Genomic DNA, 20944 nt, shown 5'->3' with positions numbered 1-20944 from the left:
GCATTTTTAAAATACTAGTTTAAAGTTCTTGTTAATTAAATCTAATTAGCTGTACCTAGCAATGAACCATTCTGTGAATATTAAATTTTGTGAGCTTCAAATATAAATACATGTAACAGACCAAACCCAGCTCTGTTTCATGTACCATATAGTTACAGATCAATTTTCCTTTTTGATAACTTAACTATTTTGATAGCTATATAAAATTTCACCAATTTTTACACATTAAAAAGGTATGTTCAAAATGCATTGTCGCCGGGTGGTGGTGGTGGTGGTGGTGGTGGCGGCGGCGGCGGCGGCGGCGGCGGCGGCGGCGGCGGCGGCGGCGGCGGCGGCGCACGCCTTTAATCCCAGCACTCGGGAGGCAGAGACAGGCGGATCTCTGTGAGTTCGAGGCCAGCCTGGGCTACCAAGTGAGTCCCAGGAAAGGCGCAAAGCTACACAGAGAAACCCTGTCTCGAAAAACAAAAAAAAAAAAACAAACAAAAAAAAAATGCATTGTCATAAATTCTCAAAAAATTAAATAAAAAATTGTTTTAAAAATCTTTATCATTTCCCCAGCAGTCACTTAAGGTCTTGTTTGAGGCAGATGTAGACATTAATAGTGTTTATGGGCTCAAGCTATCCTTTCCTTAGGGATTCAACACTGTCACTGGAAAAAGAACACAGCAACTGTGTTTCTCCAGGGAAGGGGCAGCTCCACTTCTTCAGGGCACTTGGCTTCTGAAATCAACACCCCCACATAACATCCTCACTGTCATCTGATAGTCAGTGACAAGTGGGAGTGGACATCCGACATAATTCAGAGAAGAAAGAAGATGCCAGTCACTTGAATCAGATTATCCCATCAGTTGCCTGAAAGTCAAAAATAGAAGCTGAGTCTAATTCCCACAGGACTGCAGGATCAGAGCCCATTGCTTTGAAATAGCACCCCAGGAGGCTCAGGCATGCTCAAATAGCTCACCTTGCTAGCAGATGAATTACAAATGCAATTTCATTTGACACATGGATAACCTAAGTGCTTGCCCAAACTACTCAAAATAAAAATAAAAATAAAAATAAAAAACAGAAAAGGAACTGGAGAGCCCAGTGGTCAGTGTACATGTTTTAACTCATCTCAGAAACGACTGAAGAGCTGCATTAGGATGCTGTATAAAATTACTGTCAATTTATTTGAAGAAAAAAACCATAAAGCAAAGAAACCCACACTAACCATATACTCAAGCAACCTGAAATCAACTCGACTTCTTCCTTTCATGACATTTCACTGCCTTCTCATCTCATTTCCCATGCTGCTTACTAGGAAGGAGAATTTAAACACTGCAAATACTTTGTGTAACAGGTTACTGGCTTTTCTCTCTAAGATAATCAAGACATCAAGCCCCATCCCCCTGTTCAATGAGCTTGTCTTCCATCAGATCTTTTTGCATTTGGGGGTGAATTGTGACTTCACAATGTCACATGATGGCATTACAGGTCTACTGGCTCAAATTGCCATTTAAGTGGAATTGAATTCAAATGAGTAGGTTTTGGTTTGAGGGAGAGGGAGAGGGAGAGGGAAAGGGAGAGGGAGAGGGAGGAGAGGGAGAGGGAGAGAGGGAGAGCCAGAGCAAGAGAGAGAGGGGGGAGGGAGGGACGGAGGGAAGGAGGGAGGGAGAGAGGGAGGGAGGAAGAGAGGGAGAGAGAGAGAGAGGGAGAGAGAGAGAGAGGGAGAGAGAGAGAGGGAGAGGGAGAGAGAGAGAGGAGAGAGAGAGAGAGGGAGAGGGAGAGAGAGGGAGAGAGAGAGGGAGGGAGAGAGAGAGGAGGCAAAGGTTAGAAGAAAGTGTCAGATCCCCTGGGACTGAAGTTATAGACAGTTGTGAGGCATGTGTGGGTGCTGGGAATTTACCCAGATCCCCTGGAAGCCTGGAAGAGCAGTCAGTGCTCCTCTTAATGGCTGAGCCCCAGCCCCAGTTTTTAACTATTGAGAACCATCAAATGAGATGACACTTGGATACACAGCCCTGTCAAAACTTCACTTGAGGAGAATGCTAACATAGTCTTTTCAGAATAAATCCTTCTCAAAAACCAGCAAGCATACTTTATAATTAGAAACAAAAACGTGTGATTTTTTTCCCAAAAATCTGATATTACTGACATACTACCAGTCAGTAGTGAAAATCTGCTAGTCTTTAAAGATAAGCTCAAGTTTGAGGACTAGGAAAGATTATTACCAGTGATTCTTTTTGACATCTACCAGCTCTTCAGGCACTTGGGCATATTCTATCAGGATTAAGTTTGTAATTGCATGAAAATATTGAGATCTGGCTGTCCCCTTCCTATATTACAGTTATCAAGAGAAGCTGAGCATGAAGGAACAGGGATGAAAGCATAAGAAAAGGCAATAAAGATATTATTGACTTTTCTATTTATTCAGTTAAATTCAAAGTTACACAACGGAAGGATTCAGTAGATTGCGTGCACTGCAGGTATAATCTCAACGAAAAGCTTAAAGCTTGTACCTTTTTTCCTCATAGAAGCTGCCATGTATTGTTTAAGAAGTGTTCATATTCATATAGGCAAAGGTCAGAATGGGTATTTTAAGATTGCTCTTCTGAGAAACAAGGACAACAGCAAGTAAGAAGAAAACTGTCCATCAATAAGTCTCTCCACCTCTAGCAACAAAGGAAAAACATCCATAAAATATCACTGTTATCTGTCTAGGGCCTACTTTGTGGGATGATTTTGTTCTTTGAATATAAATTCTTGCAACCAATTAGTTTCAAATGTCCCTTAAATATACGTCACAACATTCATTCTTTCATCTTTATATTATAGTGTTGCTCCTCCAATGCACAAGACAACCAAGGCACACTTATGCAGTGAGTAGTTACATCCCCTAGTTCCATTGATGCTTTCGATATTCCAAACACTGGATAATTCAGCTTAAGTACTAGCTGGTGGATTTTTTTAATTGTGTTTCAAGAAAAGAAAGTGAGGAATAGCTCTTATCAAATTGGCATAGGAGATAACTTCCTGAACAGAACACCAATAATGCAGGCACTAAGATGAACAATTAATAAATGGGACATGAAACTGAAAAGCTTCTGTAAGTCAAAGGACACTGTCAATAAGACAAAATGGCAGTATACAGAATGAGAAAAGATCTTCACCAACTTCATATCTGACAGAGGGCTGATATCTAACATATTAAGAACTCAAGAAAATAGACATCAACAGACTAAATAATCCAAACAAAAAAATTGGTACAGATATAAACCGAATTCTCAATAGAGGAATCTTAAATGGCTGAGAAACACTTAAAGAAATGTTCAGCATCAGTAGTCATCAGGAAAATGCAAATCAAAACAACTCTGAGATTCCATCTTACACCTGTCAGAATGGCTAAGATCAAAAACACAAGTGACAGCTCATGCTGGAAAGGATGTGGAGCCAGGGGAACACTCCTCCACCGCTGGTGGGAGTGCAAACTGTACAGTCACTTTGGAAATAAATGTGGAGATTCCTGAGAAAATGGGGAAGAGATCTACCTCAAGACCCAGCTATACCACTCCTGGGCATATACCCAAAGAATGCTCCATCCTACCACAAGGATTTGCTCAACTATGTTCACAACAGCTTTATTCATAATAGCCAGAAACTGGAAACAACCTAGATATCCCTCAACCTAAGAATGGATAAGAAAACGTGGTATATTTATACAATGGAGTATTACTCAGCTGTTAAAAACAAAAATGAAAAAAACAAAAACAAACAAACAAACAGCTGGTTTGTGGTGGCACACCCCTTTAATCCCAGCATTCATGAGGCAGACAGTTGGATCTCTGAGTTGGAGGCCAGACTGTTCTAAAAAGTGAGTTCCAGGACAGCCAGGCCTACACAGAGAAGCCCTGTCTCAAAAAACAAACAAACAAAAATAACATCTTGAAATCTGCAAGCAAATGGATGGAAGTAGAAAAAATTCATCCTGAGTGAGGTAACTCACACCCAGAAAGATAAACATGATATGTACTCACTTATAAGTGAATATTAGCTCTAAAGTAAAGGATAATCATGGGACAGTCCACAGACCCAGAGAGGCTACATAACAAGGAGGGCTTAAGTGGTGATACAAGGATCTCTCTGGGAAGAGGAAATAGAAGAGATCACATGGGTGGATAGTTGGGGTTGGGAATAGGAAGGATCAGGTTGAGGTAGGGGGAGAAAACACTGGGAGAAACGACTGGATTTGGGGTGAATTTGAGGCGAGGTGCAATGGAAACCTGGTGCAAGGGAAACTCCACAGAAGCTACGAGAATAACACTAGCAAAAAAAGTAATGGGGACACAGAGCCTGAACCAACCATCTTCTGTAACTGGAAAGGCCTCAAGTGGAGGGATTGGGACGCCCACCAAGCCACAAACACTTTGACCTACAGTTTTTCCTATCTTCAGAGTGTTCTGGGACCGGAGCCTAGCAGAATCTTCATCAAAGAGACCAGAGAGACTTCATACAGCAACTAATGGGAGAAGATGCAGAGTCCCACAGCTAAACATTAGGCAGAGCTTGGGAGTCCCGAGGAGGACGGGGAGGAAGGATCTGAGGAACCAGAGGGGTCAGGGACACCAAGAGAACATGACCCACAGAATCAATTGACTGGGACTCATGAGGGTTTGCAGAGGCCAAGGGGCCTGTAGGGGTCTAACTTAGGTCCTCTGCATGTGTGTTATGGCTGGATAGTTTGGTGTTCCTGTGAGATTCATAACAGTGGGGGTGGGGGCTGCCTCTGCCTCATCTGCCTGCTTGAGGGATCTTTTTTTCCTTTTGTGCTGCCTCATCCAGTCTTGAAGTGATGGCATGGCCCTGGTCTTATTGTATGTAGCCTGTTATGCTTGTTAGGTTGATGTCCCTGGGAGACCTGCTCTTTTCTGAGGGGAGGTGGATTTGGGGGAGAGTGGAGGTAGCGAGGAGAGACTGGGGGAAGGAGAGAGGGGAAAGTGCAATCTGGATGTAAGATATGAGAAAAACAAACAAAAAGAAAAACTAAAAGGATATACCAGGAAGACAAAGTAGATTTACCATAAAGCTAGTCCATAAATTTGAACTTAAAAAACAGATCATGCTTTAGATTAGGCTAGATACAACGATCCATTTCTGGAACTTGAGACAAAGAAAAATTGCTACAGATCATTTTACATTAATTCATCGTTGTTAGAAGACTTGACATCTGTGATGCACTGGCACTATCCTGAAATGACAGAATATGTGAGACTTGAAATCTTCCAATATTTATGCAGAGTGTTTTTCTTCGCAAACTACAAATGAAAAAATGTGAGACTCTCTCCTTACTCAGATTATGCTAGATGGATTCCCTTTTATTACTTGGGTTCATTTGCAAGATTGTTGGAACTGGTTCAGTCATAAACATAAATACTATCTGCTGAAGAAGATCACAATTTTCATAATTAGTTTACATATTCAAACCTAAATGTTTACGCATACTTCCACCAAATGTAAAATGCAGTAACTTTTATGTTATATATAAACAAGATATATAACTTTATGTTATATACATATAACTGCTATGTCCATAACAATATAACCATGGCTTGAAATCACAAGACAACTATGAACTTAATACATACTTACAAACTGTTTTTGACTGAATAAATTATGGCATACACATAGAAAACTGGTAAATATTATTAATTTTCTAAATAGCATTATGCATGTTAGAAACATAATGTACTGAAAATGTTCTGTAACTAAAAATTACAAAATTCAGTATATGCATAGAATAAAATAGCTTTAAATTAGAATGAAATCCTGACACAGTGGTATGGATGAACTCTGAATGCATTGTGTTAAGTGTAAAAAGCCAGACATAATAAGACAATTAGTGTAATATTTCTATTTTTATGACAAAATAGACAATTTTATAGGCACAGATACAGAGAGTACTAGGGCCTGAAGGGTACAACAAAGACTGATGGATTACTATTTGACACACACAGAGTCTGTTTAGGATGATGAAAAAGTTCTGAAAATGGATAGCATAGTGTTTGTAGAACATTTCAAATGTATACGATTAAATGAGTTAAAGTGGTAAATTGATGTGTTATGTAATTTCAAATCTTACATAGTTAAATTACTATACTAATTTTAATATACATAAAACTTATATATAATATATGTTCCAGTTTCCCATAAGTGTGTATAGTGTCACATTTTTAAAAATTACAAAATACACTATAAAATTTCAAGAGTGGGGATAGTCGAAGGTTTTTTAAAAAAATTACACTAAGTTGTTGTGCTTATACAATGTCATATTTTGGCTAGAAACCAAAAGATTTAGGGGGAATGTAGAGAAAGTGACAGCTGAGGGTGTCCTCTTGAGCTTTCAATCTCTCCTTCTTGATTTTTTTGTTCTTATGACACCTGTTTGAATTAACAGCAGCTGTGCCAGCTGGTTCCAGCCTCATACATTCCAGCTGAGAATTTATTCAAGGCTATATGTGTCTCCTTACACTGGAACTTGTTTGGCGGATGAACATAATTTATCATTGTTTCCTTCACTTGACAAAGACAAATAAATTTCTGCAGTAAGCAATATTAAGAATAAGTTACAAATGAAGGAGATATATTTTTTTCTAGTGATAAATGAGTGTGTCTCAAAGTAGACTACAGCAGTCAACTTCTGGCAGTGTTCCTCTACACATTTGTCAACACAGTAATCTAAGTATGAGTCCCTTAGTCATGAAAGATCCATGAACATTTTCCCTGGATACACATAGCTGAGCACTGTAAAATTTGTTGCCGGTAATATGCTGATTTTAGTCCCGGACTTTGTTTTGTATGTCTGCATTTAATAAAGAGACAGTGCATCTTCACGTGAAAGGTTAGTGTAAGACATAAAAAAAAAAAAAAAAAAAAAAAAAACAGTAGGGATTTAGACAAAGGAGAAGAAAGCTTATCTCATCAGAGAAGGCGTCGTGGAAGAGCCAGGGGCATCTGTGAACAAGACCTGGCAGGATAGCTAAACATGCCTGCTATCAGGAGGCATGTATAGGAATGAATTCATGTATGGCTGGGCATTGGTTACTTTGAGAGGGTTAGTGAGCTGAATGAAGAGCTCTCACTCTGTATGGTAAGTATTATTTATCATAAATACTGAAAAAAGTAGAGTATTGCAGACCTCTGTCCATTAAGTAGCTTTTTGTGTTTGTTTGAGATAGGGTTCCCTACTTTAGCTCAGAACTCCAATATAACACCATTTCCCCTACTCATTCTCAGTAGAGGAACTGGATAAACAAAATGACATTTATTCCTTTGTCTTTCTTTTCCATTTTTTCATTATTTCAACTCAAGGCTATTTTAAGTGCAGCAAATGGCAGCAATACAAACCACGATATACTCTTTTGTCATGAGAAGTCAACTCTGACCTCGCAATTTGCCCCTGCTCAGGATCTGCTATTACTGCCTGCTAGACATAGACAGTGTCCATGGGGTGCGAAAGCAACTGATTGACTTCAATTCTATCTTGTCAAACATACAGGAATGCTCACAGCTCATTTAGCACCTAATTCTGTGAAGCATTCTATTCTCCATTCCTTCTTCATTTCTGAACACCAACCAGCTAATTCATTCTCTTTTTCACCCAAGAAACTTGCAAAGTAAAGGAAATACAGTGATAAATTAATTCTAGTCGAAGCACCATTTATGCATGAGTATGAGTGTATGTGCTTGTGGAACTGTGTGTGTGAGTGTGTGTGAGAGTGGGTGAGCTTCTACTTAGAGCTCTAAGTTTATAAATATTTCTCAAAATTGTTTAAACATAACAAGGTCCATATCTGGAGTTCCATATGTGTCCTGTCCTCCTCATTTGTACCAGAATGAAAATGACATCTTTAAGTTGTCTTCTTCCCTACAAGGTGCCTCTGACTCCAGTCCTTCACTTAGTAATTTGTTTAGAGTGACAACATTGGCAGGCATCCTACCAGCTCACCAAGCACCAGCCCCCTTGATCCTGAACTGATTTCTTTCCTCAGAAACCAAATAACAGCATCTTAGAATTTTTAACCACTATTGGGATGTTCTCAGATAGCTCTCTCTTAACCAAAACATATGGCTCTTAGCATTATAGAAATTGTTTTTAGTCCTGTAGGATCGAGTGATCATTATATAATGGGACTTAGACTTAGAAAGCATTGAGCTAAGTTTTAAAAAAGGGATTATTTATATTTATTATAAAATTAGTTATTTTTCAGAAGAAAATGATTGATGCATTAAGTATTTTTGAATCACTAAAGGTTATGGTAGTAAGGACTTCCCTCCACCCCCAAATCTTATTCTTTGTTTCCTTTACTAGAAGATGTTATTGAGTCAAAACTCTAGAATCTCAAGTGTTAAATACCTGAAATATAAACCATGTTCAAAACACTACAATAAACAAACAGAAATGGCCCTCAGTTCCTGAAAATCCCCGCGACAGTTTGTGGAGTGGACCATTTTGTGGTGGGCATCCCCTCCCTCTGCTCGGATACTGAGAGCGGAGACAAAGGAACAAATCCAAATCTTCCTAGAGTGCATTTCTCACAAGGAATTTGTAATTAGAAAAGTAATACCAGTGCACACTAGAATTAGCCTGACTTCAGAGAATTCGCACTCTGGGAAAGAGAGACAAGCAACCGTGACATTTTAGGTTAGATTTTGTCCTCCTCTTCATTGCCTTATCACCTTTCCTCCTGAAGGAAACGGCATGGCTGTTGAGTCAAACTGCTTTTCCAGTTTCAAGTGTCGGGATGACAGATCTTTAAAATTAAATGGAATTTTGGCTCATGGACTCCCCACAGTCTGGCTCACTGTAACGGCTCTGATGGTGAGGCACACATCCACAGCACCCACCACAGTCATCTTAACGTGTCACATCATATTCAGATGTATGCAACTAGGTGACAACAGGAATAAGGACTTGGGCTGGGGGGAGCGGGGGCGAGGGGGGGGGGCTGGCAGCCGAGGCTCAGAATGTGAGGACCCTATATTGAGGAGACAAACCTGGGATGATCAAATAATCCAAGCCTGGGATTGGGCAGACCGCCAGGCTTTCTGTCTGCCAATGGGAAAGCCCCATTTGGAGGTTATTGAGGAATCCTAGCACAAGCACGCTACTTATTTTTTTTGGAATGGTTGCCCCAAACTCTGATAGCTAATTTTCTTACAACCCAGAGAGCTAGATTTTTTTTTTTTAAGAGAACTAGATAGACTGCTATTTTCAGTGTTCCTCTACCCATGGCTGTACAGAGAAAACTGGCTGCAAAGCCCAATATAGTCTGTTTTCCCACCCAAGCCGTTGTGACTATCCAACCAGAGTGACTGCAAGAACGGCAGTTAGAGAAAACCATGTTGGTCCTGGGCGGAAAACAGGGCATTTTATTCTATGCGTCTGGGGAAAGTACACCGGTGATAGTATGTTAAGGGAATACCCAATAAGGAACCCTGTGAGAGGCAATGCCCTTTTTGGGTCCTTGATGAAGTCAGCCACGGAATTGGAGGAGCATGAGAGATGGTGAGTTGACCTGTGAGTAGATACAGCATCTCTGTAAATCAATGAACTGAAATTGACAGGGAAGATGAAAATGAAGGGAGAAAGTGCCAAGTGCAGCCCACAGCAAGCAGAACTCGGAGGAGAGCGAAGTTTTCCCTCCACCCAGACTCCCAAAGGCACAGCATTGAAGCGAGCAGGTGTTATGACATTGAGGTGAGTGAAGAAACACTCTGATACCAGGGATGGCAGAGAACCAAAGAAGACACATAGATGCAAGATTACTGACGGCTTCCCCAACTGCTTCCAAGGACATGGTGCTCCCAAGCCAGGGAATGAATGATCGAATGAAGGTGGAAGACACAAAGGTAAAACAGGCACTCAGACTGTTTCACATTTCGAATCCTCCTTGGTGTCTAAACCAACATGCTACGGAAATGGTTGATCACCTTTAAGAGCTGAAAGCTGAAAGCCCCTTTGTTTGCTCGGGAACATCTCCCCTCCCATCTCCAAAGCACGGCTGATCAACCTTTCACTCCCTTACTCCTTTTCCCACTGCAGAATGCAGCAGGGTTATCTCTTCTTTTCCGGATCTTACAAAGCCAATCATCACCCAGGCGGAAAGCCCGGCTCAGGGCGGCTAGCGCGGGCTAGTGGCTCACCTTCAGGATGGAGAGGCGCGTCCTGGCTGCCCCGGGCTGCAGTCCCGCCGTCTGGCCGCGTGTGCAGGGATCTATGGGCTCGCGCGGCCCCCGCCCCACCTGCAGCTGCAGCCGCCGCTGGCTACTCCAGGCGGGCCGCATGAAGTCATCCCCCGCCGGAGCAGCGCACTTGGTGCGAGCCGCGGGGGGAGACGCTCCTCTTTGGGTGGCAGACCACCGCATCTGCCAGCTGCACCCGACACACACTTCTCCCCCGCGTGAAGGCTGATCTTCTGTGAGCGATTTTGCACACCAGGCATTGCCGGATTGTGCAAGAAAAGAGAAGAGACAGACAGACTTTCTCTGTCTTTGCTTCCCGTCCTCCCCTGTCACTGTGGCTGTTTGGACAGCTCCATCTGACTGTGTGGGTTTCCCAGCCTCTCCATCTTCCTTATCAGTACTGTTCATTTCGCTGAATTTGAGGGCTGATTGTCTATTGAGATAAACAGTCAAATACTCCGGAAAAAAAATTCTAAGTGGGCAATCGGTCTTTTTAAATACAGCACAGCACGATTCACTTGCTTTTCTCACACACACACACACACACACACACACACACACACACACACACACACCAGTTACAGCAGTTATAGCAGGTATGAAAGCTGAACGCTTTGGAACTCTTATCTTCCTGCTATTGTGATAGAATGGGGTTCTCCCAACTCAGTGAAGAGGGGCAGAACACAGAAATCACCCAAGGACACAGAGAAGGGTCATCCGAGGATTTTAGGGCTGTTCGCTAGTGGACAGAGGTGCCACCCAACATCCTACTCCCTCCCTCTGCTCTTCTTACCCACCAGTCCCTGCATTTTGGGGAAACTGGGTGAAAGCTATAATATTTGAAAATCAAGAGTCAGAATTCACATCTACAGATGGTTGTAATTCCCAAAGGATTTCTCAGAATTTCCCTTAGGGAAAAAAAAATAAACGTCGGAGTGCACACAATCCTCCTGTTCTTGTCTCTTTAAATTAGCAGCAACTATTAAGGTTGTTATGTTTCTCCCTCCATGCTCCTGCTTTTTTTCCTTTTAAGTTACGGACCAAATCAGCGGTTTAGGGGCTTGGTGGCAGCTGAGGATTTTCAGTCTTTGCTGCTTGGCCAGGGTTTCTTTCCCCACCAAGTCAATTCCAAGCAGGGGTTTTCCTTATCACCAGCATTCTGCAGGGTGGAGGTTCCTCATTCGACTTATGTTGGCCTTCACCATGATTGTTACATCATGTGAGTATTACCCTGGGAGTCTGGCCAGTGTCTTACACTGAAATTGCACAAGGTCACAGAAGATACTAAATGAAAACTTCCTCCTCCTCTATCAGTTCCAGAACAGAGGAGGCAGGGTAGCCAACAGAGATAACAAACAAAATAAAACAAAATTAATAAGTCAGAATTTGGCGTGTGGAGTGTGCACACTTGAAATTTGGGACAACTTAGACCATCTCTGTGACTTATTTTCCTAAGATTAATACCTCTTTCCTATCGCAGAATGCTGAATTCTTAACTTGCATCATAGAGGTATAGGCATATAGTTCATAATTGCAGAATAAGGTTGAGAAATAACATCTTAATTTTACTTATATCTAGCTTAAATTTGCCTTGAATATGTACTTTAAATGTAAATGTGGTAGAGACTTTAATAACACTGAGCATACTGGAATGTTGTCACTAGCAAAAATGATAGATGACCCTTCAATGCAGTTTTTATTGCTAGATTGCCATATTAGTACTCTCCAGTGTTTAATAGATGTCATTTTTGCACAGTGTTAATGTTTAGGTGAACTGAGGAATTAGCAGATTCCCATATATCCCACTCCCTCTATTCTCTACCATGAGCATCACAATAGAACACAGCGGCTTCTCTTACAATCAATAGCCAACACCCATGCATTAACTAAAGGTTAATACAGATTTCTCTAGATTTCCTAGTGTCTTCAACGCTTTTCTATACTCCTCTCCAAGATACCACCTTATATTTGATTGTTGTATCCCTCAAGGTGAGTCCAGGCAGTTTCCCATTAGTTTTCGATGACCTTGACAGCTGAAGGTTAGCAGTCGAGCATTTTGTAGAATTCTACAGTACTGCAGGGTGGCTGATATCTTTCTTGTGATGAGACTGGAGTTACGGGTTATGGAAACGATGACCACCGAGGTGAAGTGCCCTTTTCAGCACAGCGTCTAAGATTACACACAACACAATGATATGACTGTGGAGGTTGACTTTGACCAGCTGACAGACAGTCAGGGTTTTCTGCTGTAAGGCTGTAAAGTCTGTCACTACGGCACTGTTGGAAACTAGTCACCATGTGAAGTCAAAACCCATGGGGGGGCTGTGTTCAACCCGTGTGAGGATGCACTGTGTGCATAGTAATGTGAAATAAGTGAAATCCTTCCACATATTAGCTTTGTCTACACTCCCCCATGTATAATTTAGTTCAATTGGTTAATATAGAGATGGGTTTTATACATTTGGTAACAATCCAATGTTTTATTTTGTTGTTCAAAATATTCCAGTTTTAGTCATTGAAAAATCTGTCGGTTGGTAGCTGTTTAATAATTCTTTACTATTAATCACACTATATGTGTATAACAATTGCCTGGGTTTTCAGAGTGTTCCAGGCTCAGGACCACCTATAACTGCAATCAGTCATTTCCTCAAAGAGAGCTATTTCCATCTACTAAAGAATGACAAGAGAAACTAAGATATGGACTCCAAGTTTGTTTCTGAGTAATGGGATGTTTATTAGGCTTTTGATACAAGTGAGCAAAGTTCTGTATATATGTATTAACTATGTGTATACACATATACACCAATAAATATTTCTGTATGTACCATGTGTGTACCTAAATATCTGTAAACCAGTTGAGACCTATAAGGGCCTCAGATTGCTCTGTTATCACAAAGAATCCTTCTAGCCTATCTCCCTTGCTTATCTGTGAATGATAATTCCAATAGTGAGAGATATGACTCTACTATCTACTATTGTTTACTCAATTGTTGAACTCCAGTGCCTTATACAGTCATAGCAGCCTTAGAATTATTAATCCATCTCTCTAATAATCAAATATTCAAGTGTATAACTAAATAGAGCTATGACTATATACGGGATTTGTGTTTAGACAGAGTCTTTCTATGTAGTCCTGACTATCCAGGAACCCCCTCTATCCAGACGGTGTGTGTGTGTGTGGGGGGGGGGGGGTTCCTTCATGTGAGTGTAGGTGCCCTCTGTTGGGTACATGTGGCAGTCTAGAGAGCAATTTCTGGTATTGGTTTTTACCCTCCACTTTTTTTCTGAGGCTGGGGTTTTGTTATTCTTTGTTGGATGCCAGGCTAGTTAGCCTGAAAAGGAGCTTCAGGGCTCCTCCCATCTTACTTACTCTGCTTCCCATCTTACTTAGAAGAGCCAGGGTCAGACTACTACCAGGCCCCTTTTTACTTGCTGCTGGGGGTTTGTACTCTGGTCCTTACCTTTGAAAGGCAAGTACAAACTGTCTCCATAGTCCCAAGTATTGCTATTTATTCATTTGTTTGTTTGTGTATTTATTTATTTATTTATTTATTTATTTATTTATTTATTTAATTCATGGAATAGAATCAGTGTGTGGACGCTGCCATGGAGAAGACAAAAGCAGGCACTAAGTGGACAACAGCATGGTGAGAGGCACAGGAAAATGGATAAAAAAGGGGGGGGGATAAATAATATTTTATTTCAACACACAACGTTAAAGTCTGTGCTCTTAGAAGTAGACACTTACTAGAGCCTATGCAAACAAACAACAAATAGCCCCCGCCTCAAAGGGGCAAGAGGAATTTACTTTGGGGCCAAATATGAGTGACTGGGAACTCAGAATTAGGGGTACCCCAAACTCCATTTAAACAAGGTAGTGATCTGATGACGTTCTTCCTGTGACAAAACAGAGAAAGTCATAAAGCAAGGCACTTTTCACATCCATTAGGAGAAACACTGAGGAGATGGGTATGGTGGTGGCTTCTGTCAGAACGGTCGGTGGGCGTTTTCTGGATTGCACATTGGTGTCGGAGGGTCTCTCATTGCAGGTGGTGCCGTCTCTGAACAGGTGGGCCCCAGACTGTAGAGGAAAGCAAGCTGAGCGGGGCGGTGGTCACACACACACACACACACACACACACACACACACACACACACACGTTTTTCAGCTAAGCACTGGGGAGGTGGAGGCAGGCGAATCTCTGAGTTTGAGGCCAGCCTGGTCTACAGAGCGAGTTGCAGGACGTCCAGGGCTACACACAGAGAAACCTATTACTGTAATTAGCTAGGCAATTCCATGTAATTTATGTGGTAATCAAGAGAGGTTTATTTCTGGGATAACTTACAGCCAATGGGGGCCGGTTACAGGATCCTGGAGAGATGAGGTGCCATCCAGTGGAGAACTCTGGCTTGGTGTCCCACCCAGCTTCCAGGACCCTGAGGTATCCAGAAGGGGCAAGCATGTATGTACCTCTAGTTTTAAGGTGTCCCTCTCAGCCACGCCCCAAGGGCAGGTCAGCCCCAGGGGCCGGTCATAAGCAGGTACCTGTTGTCACTCTAGGAGCAGTGTTTCAAGGTCAAAGCTGGAACAGCTACCCACTACAGAAACCCTCCCTCCAAAAACCCAAAAGAGGGGAAAAAAAAGAAAGGAAGAAAGAAAGAAAGAAAGAAGGAAGGGAGGAAAGAAGGAAGGAAGGAAGGAAAGAAAGAAAGAAGGAAAGAAAGAAAGAAAGAAGGAAAGAAAGAAAGAAAGAAGGAAAGAAAGAAAGAAAGAAAGAAAGAAAGAAAGAAAGAAAGAAAGAAAGAAAGAAAGAAAGAAAGAAAGAAAGAAACCAAAGAAAAGAAAGCAAGCTGAGCAAGTCAGTCATCAGGGTCCTCCATGGTGTCCCAGGTTCCTCCTACCTTGAGCTCCTGCCTTCTCTGTTCTCAGAAATGGGCTGTCAACTGGCAGGGCAAACAGACATCGTCCTTTGCTCACCAAGCTGAATTTGGTCCTGGCATTTATCACAGCAACAGCAAAGTAATTGGGACCTACTGGTTTAGGCTGAGTAGGGAAACCTCTGCTGTGGGTCTCAGAGGCGATCTGATAGTGTTTTTCCTCTTTTGGTTGGTAGAAAGTAGATGTGCGCTTATACATTTCCAAGGATTTGCCTAATTGTCACAAAGACATTGGGTGAGATGGGGGAGGGGCAATCCATGGCTGTTAAGAAGGCTAAAGATGCCCAGGATAATTTGGTTCTGGACTTGCAGCACTCACATCACTGAAGTTCTGGTCCGTTAGTCAGCCATGTAGAAGTTCAGCAGAAGGCACACGTCTGTTCACTCCAGCACGCCAGGTAGTTTCCTTTGAGGAGTGAAGTGAAAGAGTTCCTTCACTGTTTTTACTCACAGAGTTTTCTGTGAATGTCATTGACTAGAAACTAAACTCCAGCTCTTGATTTAGTGGTCAAGGGCTTTCTTTTACTTCCTCTCTGATATCCTCCAATTAGAGATCAAACAGCCTATTGATATCGGCCAGGGACAATGCAAAAGCAGAGCTAGAGCCCTGCCGGAACTCAGAACATCTCCTTTGGGTTAACGGAGTCCGTCCAGAAGGATTCATTTACATGCAAATGTTTTATCAAAAGGGTAACTGAGTGTTTCATTAGCCGCCATTAACAATTTAGCAGAGATTAGCGTCTCAGATTTATAATTGAGAGGGACTTGCTTCCAGCATCTGTCACCCCATTGACAGCCAGATCTCCTGCCCTCTACACTCCATAGGGGTCTTTGGATAGCTAGGACTCCATCTAAGAGAAAGAGGTTGTGTGCCCTGTGCAAGGTAGTCCCAACATTGTTGTCTGTGACTAAGACTTACAGAAGGGGGCTGAGCTCACAAGAGTGCTTAGATTTATCCACTCTTCCTCTTTGTGAATATGGCTAGGCTTGGGTTGTCATTCACTCTACAGACATCTTCTAATTTTATGATAAGAATTCTGCCTTTTTAAAAACAAGGTTAAAAAGAATATTATATAAGAAGTATGCAGGATAGTTTAAGTACAGTAAGACTAAAGGACATACACTATTATAGTTATACCCAAGAAATAATGTAATCTATGATATTTTAATACTATGCATTTATAGTATAGTTATATTCAATGATATACACCAAGGGAGACAGAAATTCCCTATGTGAGGACCCTGATACAAGTTATAAGAATACTATAACTTATGTGAAGATTGATTGATACTAGGTACTAGAGCATCAACGGATTTGAACAGATACAACAGAAATCCACCATTGGAAGGATAATGAGGGTAATGAGCAGAAGGAATGATGTTTCCTTAGCTCTCACCTTCTGTCTTCTTATTGTTTTCTTTTTCCTGGTAAGAAGTTGCCATGTAGTACCTATGTAATATAGCATGAGGCTGAAACTGGAATCTGTGCTTGATTATGAGATGAATATTTCCTTAAGTGAAATGCTTAGCTGCCCAGATGTCCAGGAATGAGCTCAGCCTGGACTAAAGGAAAATTATTTGTAGCAGTTCAATAAACATCAGTATTCCTTGGGACCTTGTGAAATGGTTCCCATCTGCCAAAAGGAATTATTTCCTTGCCTCTGGCAGAAGACCCATATGGCTACCTGTGGTGTGGAGCAGCATTATTAAAACCCATGCTGGCCTCCAGACTTCCTCAGCATCAGAAGTTCATATTACACAAGATTCCTATTCCTTATCACCTCTACTCTAAACTCTCTCAAATTCACAGGCTTCCCTGTCCACAGCTACTCGCCCTGCTTATGGCCGCTCTTCTGACTCTCTTGCTCTATCCTCTGTTAGCATCTTGCTGTCTCTCCCATTCTCTCCCTCCCTTCAGCTTCCTTAGCCCTTGGACCATCTCCAATCTGTTGTTCTTTCTCTCTACTCTGGACTCCTCCAGATGCCTCTGGCTGTTCTCCTTTTCATGTCTACAATAAAAACCACAACCATATCATGGAGTGGTCATGATAACCGTATCAGCAGTTTCTTTACTGTTCCTTCTCACATATGCTTAGAAATTGGCATAGTAGAAAACAGTCCTCAAATAAATTTTAAAAATCATGCAGCCATGAGTTAAAGCACTCTTTGCTTTTTTTAGACAAGTCGTTTTAAGGAAAAGCACATTTTAATGAAAACTTTTCTTTCATAATGAACAAAATATTAAGAAATATGTCTAAAGAATTTTATTTTTAATGTGTTTTAATTTATATCTGTATACAATGCATTCTGGTTACTCTCACAAGCTCCTGGCCTACCCCTCTCAATGCCTTTCTTCCTTATAAGTCCTTTTCTCATATTCATATTTTTGTTTTGCTTTGTGACCCATTGGGTTCAACCAGGGCCGTCTGTGTGAACACGGGTTTGGAACTGCCCATTGGCCACTGTAGGCTCACCTACTGGTGTGGAGCAGAAGACGATGGTTGCTGCTCCCCCCCCCAAAAAAAATCTACCAGTAACCAGCAGTTTGGTTGAGAGGGCTGACGCCCTGTGAGTCCCTCTCACGGTTCTTTGTTTTTGTTGTTGTTGTTGTTTGGTTATTATTATTATTATTATTATTATTATTATTATTATTATTATTTTGGTTTTTCGAGACAGGGTTAGAGAAAAACTTAGCTGTAGCTTTGTGCCTTTCCTGGAACTCACTCTGTAGCCCAGGCTGGCCTCGAACTCACAGAGATCCGCCTGCCTCTGCCTCCCAAGTGCTGGGATTAAAGGCATGCGCCACCACTGCCCGGCTCCGTTCACGGTTCTTTACGTCAGGCCCAGTGGAGGTAATCTCAGACACTGTGGCATAACAACCGCAGTGGCTGTGTCAGGAACAGCAGAGAGCATTTCCTAGCTCTCCGGATCTTCATGCTCTTGCAGTCTTCCTATTCTCCCCTCCATGATGTTCCCTGAGCCTTAGATGGAGAGTTATAAATGACTTGTTAGGGCTGAGCACGCCACCATCTCTTATTCTCAGTATCCAGAGCAGCTGTAGGTCTCTGCTTCTACTGCCATTTATTGCGAAGAGCAGCTTCTCGGATTAAAGCTGAGAACAGCATTTGTCTAGCCTGGAGTGACCCATCCATGTAATTCTTCAGTGACTTTGGCTGCTTCAAAGACATCAGATACCTCACAAAATTTTCTCCAGAATCTTAGCACCTCTCCCCTAACTTCACTGTAAGAAGGACCAGAGCAGTGGAGTCATGATTAAAATCAGATGTGGAAACAGAAAAGAGCTTTTTATCTGTTTGTTTGGAGACAGTCGTTTTTGTATGCTAATGAGATCATCTAGGGTGGAGGAAAGCAGACATGGCAAGGAAGAGGACCCACTCAAGGAAAAAGCCGTGTGTGTGTCTGTGTGTGTGTGTGTGTGTGTGTGTGTGTGTGTGTGTGTGTGTCCCCCCGTCCGTCCGTCCAGTGAAGACAACAGGGTTTGGCTTTGGATCAGAGGACAAACACTTTTTTCCCTACAGAAGGAAGGACCACAGAGCATGTAGCACCCGCTAGACCCAGACACATCAGTGGACTTGATATTTGTAAAACTTGGAAACTGTGCTGGTCTTGCCTATGTTCCCAGGCATAAAAAGAAGCAACTGAAACTTTAGAGGGAGAAATGTTGGAATCTGTGAGAAAAGTGAAGGTCTGTAGTGTTTCTGTAGGACCGGGAGAAGGAATTGGTTTGCATTCAGGTCCCCACTGATCTCTGAGTTTGTTCAGGATTGATGATTATGAATTTAAACATGACCGATTGGCAAAGGTACCAGGGTTTCTCTAGCCCCACTTCTCTGTTTGGCACAGGTGCTGAGTTGGCTTAGGGGTCTTTGGTTTTTGCCTGGCCAGTCCAGCTAAGAGTGGTGGCCATTGTATTTGTGGTCAGTATAACAAGTACCTTCCAACAAACGCTCATTTTAGTAAATAGGGAATTCCAAAGTCTTCCACTAGTCTTTTCTTTGATTTTAATTCTATGTAGGATCACAGAAGCTGAAATTTTGGCACCCAATGACAAATCAAGTACAGAGTTCACCCCGTGTTCTGGCCAGCTTTAACTGTCCATGTGACACAGCCTTCAGCTATCTAAACAGGGAGTCAGATTGGCCTGTGGGTCTATCTGTGGCAGATTGTATGATTGCTACTTACTGCAGGAGGGTCCCTGCTCTCAGTGGGTGGTGCTGTTCCCCAGGCAGGTGGTTCTGAAAGCATAAGAAAGTTAAGCATGTGCTTTCAAGTGAGTGGGTTTTGCTCCAGGTTTTTGCAAAATTTTTGCCCTTATTTCCCTTGGTGATGGAATGCAACCCATGAAGAGGATCCTTTCCTCTGTAAATTGCTAATTTTGTCTTAGTGTTATCTCTCACAGCAACCAAGAGGAAACCAGAGCACCCTGCTACCCAGGAAATCCCCACGATGATTTCTTGAATCTTATGCCAATGTTATTGTATTAGGTGAAGGATGAATTTTTAATAACATCTTTCTGAGACAGGTTTTATGAAACTTATAGTGGCTGATATGCCAGTACCCCAACTTGATGATAATTATACACATACATCAAAATACCACACTACTTCAGTGTATCCATAAATATACACAACTAAACCCAGCTTTTAAAATCGTCGCTGTCAGCACAGAAATAAGCCTTGGAGAGCTTGCACAGCTTTCTAACCCACGGCTCTTCTCTCATTACATTCATGACTCTTTACACTTGATGACAAATTGTATGTGAATTTTCTCTGGCTCTAGGAGTAAAGATATAAAATAAAGTTAAACAAACATTACTCTCTAATACAGATTCAATGTTGATAGCCAACTCAATTTTTGTTCTCACATGAATCTGGTTTCTTAGGGGACTCTCCATTGTATGCACGATACAATTCCTCCCTCTTGTGGCTAGTTGTGGAACTGTCAACATGATTTTCTTTTGCTCCCCACCCCTTTGATGAAAAGAATCTGGAAGTGCAAAGGTGGCCAGTGATAATCAGAGGTAAGGGATGCTGCAGCCATCACATATAGGGACTTAGCACGCTAGCGCTCTCCCCTCCTCCTTAGTTCGAGATTATGTTAAGGACTACACTTTGGCTGAATGTGGAAGATGACGCTCAAGTCCATTCATCTTATTTAGTTTTCATTATATTATCTTGATCTGCCACGTGTTTTTTTTTTTTTTTTTTGGTCCCAGCACATCACTTCCAGGCCCATCCTGTCCTGTCCTGCCCTGTTCTAATCTAACATAGTCTCTTCTCATTGTGTGTTTGGAACTTGGAACTTGATACATATCAAGCAAATGCTTTAGCACTGACATTTACTTCACATATGGGAAGGCAGCATTTCAGAAGAGAGCTTGTCTCATCATTATTGAAACACTAAAATAAAAGGAAGTTTTCCACGGGTTTGTCTTCACTTGCTAGGGGTGCATGTAGATTAAGGAAAGTCCATTGTCAAGATGGTGCACATGTCAGTATCTGGCCTGGCATTAATAAATATTCTATATCAGTGTAGGGAAAAAAGCCCTTCATTGTGTTTATTTAAGTTTTCATGATTTGATTTCTAGACATAATATGTTAAAGAACACCACAGTAATCTTTCCTTCTGTATCCCCTAACATATTGAAAAAAGGCTCCTGAGCATCTCCCTGTATTAAGCACTATTTTAGATTGTAGGGTGGCACTCATTTTCTTTTACAGAAGACATGCAGTCTGAGGTGGAGACAATCATTGCAGTAGAGTTG

The 20944-nt window shown here is 41.7% G+C and overlaps 1 protein-coding gene across 4 annotated transcripts in view; it reads right to left on the bottom strand.

Annotated features, from left to right (window-relative positions):
- The window catches only part of Pkia (cAMP-dependent protein kinase inhibitor alpha), a 70618-nt gene extending 59912 nt beyond the window's left edge, over positions 1 to 10706 (bottom strand). For 2 of the 4 annotated variants that reach the window (XM_028890414.2, XM_028890413.2), the window contains exon 1: positions 10183 to 10266. Coding sequence is in view for 2 of the 4 variants with exons in the window: in XM_028890412.2 (XP_028746245.1) it covers positions 10183 to 10629 (447 nt within the window). In the remaining 2 variants the exon portion in view is untranslated. Of the gene's footprint in view, positions 1 to 10182 lie in introns of all 4 variants that reach the window. The other 2 variants (XM_028890412.2, XM_028890410.2) reach the window with 2 other exon arrangements.
- Positions 10707 to 20944: the final 10238 nt, after the last annotated feature.

The sequence above is a fragment of the Peromyscus leucopus genome, chromosome 2 (genome assembly GCF_004664715.2).
Source record: "Peromyscus leucopus breed LL Stock chromosome 2, UCI_PerLeu_2.1, whole genome shotgun sequence".
NCBI lineage: Eukaryota > Metazoa > Chordata > Mammalia > Rodentia > Cricetidae > Peromyscus > Peromyscus leucopus.
This window is presented reverse-complemented; position numbering and strand designations above follow the sequence as displayed.